This window comes from Nicotiana tabacum, chromosome 8, assembly GCF_000715075.1.
Source record: "Nicotiana tabacum cultivar K326 chromosome 8, ASM71507v2, whole genome shotgun sequence".
NCBI lineage: Eukaryota > Viridiplantae > Streptophyta > Magnoliopsida > Solanales > Solanaceae > Nicotiana > Nicotiana tabacum.
Window position 1 is genome coordinate 16,413,579 of NC_134087.1, and position 6,858 is coordinate 16,420,436.

The 6,858-nt window shown below is 32.6% G+C and overlaps 1 protein-coding gene across 1 annotated transcript; it reads right to left on the reverse strand.

Annotated features, from left to right (window-relative positions):
* Window positions 1-3,469: 3,469 nt before the first annotated feature.
* LOC107831956 (oleosin-like) lies at window positions 3,470-3,871 on the reverse strand. The gene has a single exon (XM_016659748.2). The coding sequence runs from the start codon at window positions 3,869-3,871 to the stop codon at window positions 3,470-3,472; it is 402 nt and encodes a 133-aa protein (XP_016515234.1).
* Between the last annotated feature and the right edge of the window lie 2,987 nt (window positions 3,872-6,858).

Genomic DNA, 6,858 nt, shown 5'->3' on the forward strand with positions numbered 1-6,858 from the left:
AGTTCTAGTGTACTTATGCTGGAACTCCATCATATTATGCTGGAGTTCCAGCATACTTATCTTGGAACTCCAGTATAATATGTTGGAGTTCAAGTATACTTATGCTGGAACTCCAACATAATATACTGGCGTATTTTTTGGGTTTTTAACAGTGTTTTCGCTCAGATTTATCTTTACAAAAAAATAGCTAAATTTCGATTACTTTTGAAACTGGGCTATTTTTGAACGACCAGTTGTAAATCTGGCTATTTTTGAATTTTTCCCTATAATTGACTCAACTTATTTTGACCCGTTCAAAATTAGCCCAACCCGCCCATTTAACACCCCTAATTTTTATCATGGACAACTGGTAAAGATTTCCTTCTTCAATTTCGCTTAATTAGGTTAACCATGGAGAAAATAAAAAGCCATGTATAAAGTTAATCGTCTATTTGAGTGTGTTAATTTTTTATATAAAAGCTCTCAGCACGCGTAAAAACATTGTCTAGTTCATAATTTAGTTGGTTATAACCGAGAAGTGATCCAACATTTCTCCTTATCGTTCATCTTCCCATACTACTTTACTACTATATAGAAGAGGGAATAAGCAAGCACCATGTCAACATGCCTGCTTGGGATATCGGGGGTAATTTAGTCATTTCGTTTAAATGAAGGAGCATGATTGGTCATGATGGAATCCTACTATAGCTACAATATACATTTTTGAATATCTTTGGCTTAACTATCCTTCACTTATGTCACTCTACACATGTTTTCATACAACATTTATGTGGCTGACATTGTACTCCCTCACGTGGCCATCACGTCTCGGCCTCACACAAACCATTTTCCTCTTCATTTTTCAACCATTCATAACATATTTTTTTTCCTTTTTGTCGAGGAAATTTTTGCCATTGGGATTTCCTTATTTTCTCTTAATCTAATAATTATCTTTCTTTAGTATTAGAATATTGGAAAAAAATTATTTATCTTTAAAGTTTTTATCTATTATGAGCTCTTTATTTATTTGTTACTATAATACATATATTTGAATACATAATCATCACTTAATTATAACTAATATAATATATTATATTCATTGAATTATCTAAGCATGAGAAACAAAATTATAAATATATAATCATCTAGCCTAATGTCGTCTAATTAATTGTTCCATTCAAAAGGCCTGTGGTTATGAAATGATGAGCAGATGTTATAGATAGCAGCACGTGGGTATGAACTTTAAATACTCAAGCGGGACACATATGAAATATGCGTAATTTAGACTAGCTTTGCTTCAATTAAATTAACGTGAAAAATTATAAGATGGAGGAAAATAAGCAGAGATCGCCCTTTTCTTAAATCAAATAAGTGAAATTTTGCGCAAAGTAATTTGGCAAAGCATATAGATTCTCCAAATAAAAAATTAGGTAAAGCATATAAAACAGTAATGCATATAAAGGGATTGGTAAAAATATTACATGTAAAATTGCAGTGTGTCAGAGGAATTTGCATATAAGTTATGAGGGCAAAGTATGTATTAGGCAAATATTATTTTACCTTCTAACCCGTATTTAAGCCAATAAAACGAGGAAAAATACAAGCTACATATTTGCAACATTTATGAGTTTATGATAAGATTTAATTATAACATTGAGAGCTTTCATTCGTAAAGTTGTGCATAGAGAAGGATCATTAATTGATAGGAATTTCATATATGCAACATTTGAAAATATAAATAAATATTATTTGAAGTTTGAGTCAACTAAAATCTTAAGAAAATTTAGCTTTTGTCTAAAAAAAAAAGGGCAAGAAGCAAATTCTTTTAGTTTTGCTTGAATATAATGAGTATCTAAGATATTTAAAAGAATTAATTCAAATAGTCACCCGCCCAACTATATATTTAGTTAATAGATATATAATATATGTAAAATTCAGTTATACATGAGGAGTTTGATTAGGGGCATTTTCATATATACTTACTTTTGGGATCACCACTGAAGTTATACCCGCAATGCACAAAATTTTGTAAAGTATATCCGCTCGAATCGAAATTAGTTCAATCTCTTTAATGCAACTTCAGAAATCAAATATGAAGTTCTTCTATCTTTCGAATGCAATTTCAGAACTTCGAATCTGAAGTAGTTTAATCTCTTCAATGCAAATTTAGAAATCAAATATGAAGTTCTTTTATCGTTCAAATGCAACTTCAGAAATTCGAATCTTCAGTAGTTCAATCAATTGAATGCAACTTCAGATTTCGAATCTTAAGTTCTAAAATATAAATTTGTTCTTTGATTTTCAACAACTCTATACATGATTCAATACCCAAATCTACTCCAAATGAGCCCAAATTTGAAACATAACTTTCAAATATCATAAAGAACAAATCCTAATCATCAAATTATCGAAAAGACAACAAATTTTAAAAACTCTTTTGCAACTAAGAAGAAGAAAAAACTCTAAGCACAAAGAAGAAGAAAATAGCAGTAAAGAAAAAGAGAAAAGTGTATACATCTGAAATTATCTAAACAATGCGTATCAGTTAAACTTTTTTAAAAAAGTGACCATAAATTCAACCGATGAAGCAAAAATGGACGCCACATAAATTTTTTACTTTTAACTATAATTGTGCCCGGGCTTATCGTAACTAGTATTGTGAATATATTCTATGAAATTATTTGAATAGAATTCCATCATTATCTTTTCTCATATATATCCCAACTTATTCAATTTACCTACTCAAGATTCCACAAAACTGTAATCAATCAAAGAGTATAAAAGATAACATATTGGCACCCTTATGGATAGGGTATTCATAAAAATTCGAAAAATCAAACCATCCAAAATCGAATCGTATTTGATTTGGTTTAGTTTTAATTTTGAATTTAAAAACCGATTAAATTTTGTTTAATTTTGATTAAATAACCAGAAAAATCGAACCAAACTAACTACAGAAGTATATCTACATTTTTATATAAAGTTTCTAAAATTTTATAATACATGTTAAACATATGCATTTTTAATATAGTTCTTTGCTATTATAATAATTTAGTTCTTTTTATATTCTAATTTAATAGATAGTTTTCTTTTGCTAAGTACATAAATTTATTTCATGTTAAAAAAAATCTATTTTTAATTGAATCCTTAAATTATTCATCACTATTTGATTCAATTATAATTAATATATTTTGATAAATGATAAATTTTTCGAAAAGCAATTGGTTTAATAATATTAAGTTGAATATATAATAGCCCGAATATGTGTTTGGTAATATATGTCTTGGAAAAAATCGAAAAAATCAAACATAAACTTAATCGATCGATAAAAAACCAACTAAATTGGTTTGATTTGTTTTTTGATAAAAACCAATTCAAACCGAACCAAAAATTCAAAAACACGAAAATGAGAATGTTACAAAAGTTTGATCGACGAAAAAGAACAATGACACTAAAATTAAACAGCAGGTGACTGCGACAAACTCAGGTACTAATCCTTCATATGGGTAGCAGTATCAGCAATCCTGCTTCTCTTGAAGTACCTGTAGGCCCAAGAAATAGCAGCAAATGTTGACGCCCCAAATCCACAGACGGATAAAAATCCAGAAACGGCGATGAAGAGAAGAGTCCCAGTAGGGACCCAAATGGGACTAGAAACGAGGATCAAAGGCGTGAAGAAAATGAGGCCAAGAATTATGGCAGTGAGAGTGAGGCCAGTGAGGAGGAGTAGAATACCGCCGGAGATAACAAGAGTCAAGAAACCCATGAGTTGGGTTGAATTTGGAACATGTTGTTGCAGTTTGCGAAGGAATTGGTGGGTGGTGGTGTGAATGGGTCTTAGTGGTGGTCTTTGAGAATTATGATTGAAGTAGTTCGGTGGTCGAGCAGCCATTGTTCACGGCGGAGGAGGAGGAGGAGAAGAATGGGTCTACTTTGGAGAATAGTGGAGAGCTGGTTTAATTTGAGAGGAAAATAGGAGGGGTGGATAAAGGAGAAAAGGATGGAGAAAATTTGACGTGTGTAGGGAGATTTGGGTTTTTTCTGCATGTAACATGCATTGGCACACCTGTGGGGGATGGAAGAAGTTTTGACTTAAGGTTTAGCGCTCGTCCTAAAAATGTTGTGGGAAATTTTGGACTCACTGTTTTTCCCTTAATTGAAGTATCTCTGGTTAATGATGTCGTAAATGGTATTCCTTCTTTATTCTGTTTTACATAATGACATTTGATGATTGAACAATGTAATACAAATACTTCCTTTTGCCTTAGATAATCGCATCTGTTAGACTACAAATTCTAATTTTATGGAAGAAAAGGTTGTTTTTTCTATATATATAATGAATTTAGAATTTTCATGAAGGGGAGTTAAAATTTTAATTAAATAATCATGAATATGTTGAGGGAATTAAATACATATAGTATATATAAATAATTTTTTTCTTCTATTATTTAAATAATGTATTTTTCGGCAAAGAAATATCAGTTGACAGTTAACATCCCTTGGAACGTATACATATAAATGACATTATAAGTATCAGTCGGCCTTAGCATATGTAATATGACATATAATTCTTAAAAGGAGCACCTCATTAACTCGTTAAGGATAAATGAGAGTAATGTTAACAAAGAGTTTCAAGGAAGTAAGGTAGTTGATAAGGGGCAAAGAAAAATCTTTTAACTCCTTCTAATTCTGACATTCATGATTTTAAGATTCTGATGCCAATACTTTAGATTACTCAAAATGATTATAGTACGTATTTACGAAATACCGTTTTAATTTATCCTATTTCATCAGATTCTCTCAATTAATTGGTGGAACGTGTACAAGATACCACACTGTTCTCACATATCTTAAGAAGCCACGCACAGCCTTACGTAAGAAATGAAACGATTTCTTTTTTTGGTAATTAAAGTATTTTATTTATCAAGTAGCAATATTTACAATTCGTACATGTTTAACCAAAAAATAGAATTTTAGTCAAAGCAAGAATTTAGAAGCGGGTTACTGATAATCAAAAGAATACGTAAAAGAAAGTAACTTGGGGTAACCAGAGTATAATCAGGAGAAAAACAAGTGAATCAAAGTATATTCCAATAGTATCTCGTGTTTACAAGTGATCAGATACCTCCCTTTTATAGGTATCTTGAAGATATGCGTTTTTCCCAAATCATAATGTGACTATTATGAATAATTAAAGACATTGAATGTTACGTTACACAATCATTATAATCAATACAAATTCTATAACGTATCCAGTATTTAATGCCTGTCAAATTCCGTATATGCGCTCTGTATTATGGTCAGATCCATTCCTTTTGATAAATGACTTAAATAGGTACGGGCGCTGAATCCTTCGAATGTCCTCCCGTGTCTCTTCCTTTGCCTTTACTCGTTTCTATTGCTTCCCGTGCCTCTTGACTAATTATAATTCTTTGACTATTTGACCAGTCCACGTATCTCAACATGTCACTTACATATATAAATGCAATTTTTCCCAATATAGATAGTCCCCCCACTTTCCATTTATTCATCAATTGAATATTTGGGAAGTGGATTTCATTAAAACGAGAATTTTTGTCACCATTAATGCTATGACAAAATTGACGCTTCAATTGTCACTCCCATTTAATATTCCGTACACGTATCGATTTTCCATTGGCTCTGCAGTTTTTGCAGCCTTTTTCAAGGTTTTTACGGTTCCACTATTAATGAAGTGCCAGTTATCATAATTATGGTCCTTCCACCTCCGCACTTTTACCTTTGGCGGTTGCTTATCGGTATAAATACAACTTTTTCCCTTGTCTTTTATCACATAAAGCTTATTGAACACTTATTTCTCCAAATCTCTGTTTACTTCTTCCTTAAATCATTCTTCTTTGATATGTCTTCTCCAAGCCCTAACCCTGAGAGAGTTTCCATTACTGACTCCTTCCCCAATGCCCCTGTTAGGCATAGAAGGGGAGGTAGATTTCGTAGTTTAGGATCTACTCGAGGTGGTTCGTCTATGCCTTCTTCTAGTTCTGGTTCTTCTTCTAGAACCAGAGGTTTCTTTTCTCACAAATCTTCTTCTAGGGGTAAAGATCATTCTGAACCTTTACGCGAACCTTTAGTAGATGAGATAGTCCCTTCAGAATTGTCTTTTTACCATGACAGGGAATCTCTTAGAAATCAGGTTTCCGCATTAGATCGTGTCGATGCTTACCCCACTCAAATTACAGAGGTTTTGACTCCTATGGTTTGTAAGGACTGTCATTGGAGTAATGATTTTCCCATTATTATCCCTAATTCAAATCAAAGAATTACTTCTTATTTAACTGGGTTCTCTTTTGTTTACACTTACCCTTTTACTTTAGGGTTTAGACCAACAATTGACCCAGTCATTCTTGAATTTTCCCGTTTCTTCAATGTCTGCTTGGGTCAAATTGGCCCAATCATATGGAGGGCTATTGCCTGTTTAAGGCATTTAGCCACTAAAGCCGAAGTTCCTTTTACTTTCCCTCACTTGATTCATCTTTACTCACCTAGGCTTTTTCGCAATGGTGTTTTTACACTAGTAGCCAGGAGTAAGAGGGTTTTGGTGAGCCCTGAAGATGACAAGGATCGTGGCTGGTATGCCGGATTTGTTGCTGCCCCCACTGTTGGTTTAGTGGGTGAATATAATGTTCTCCTTCCATGAGAAGTGGAATTTTGCACGTAGGTCTTTTATCCATCTCGTACCTTATTCTCTCAAGTTTATCAACTTTTCTAATTTTACCCCCCTTTTTTTAGCAACCATGGGAGTTGTGGGGGATGTTCCCAATTTTCGTGGTTGGGTAGATAAATTGCTGAAGATCACACCAACGAATGGTAGATCTTGGAAAACACTTTCTAACCGCTTTG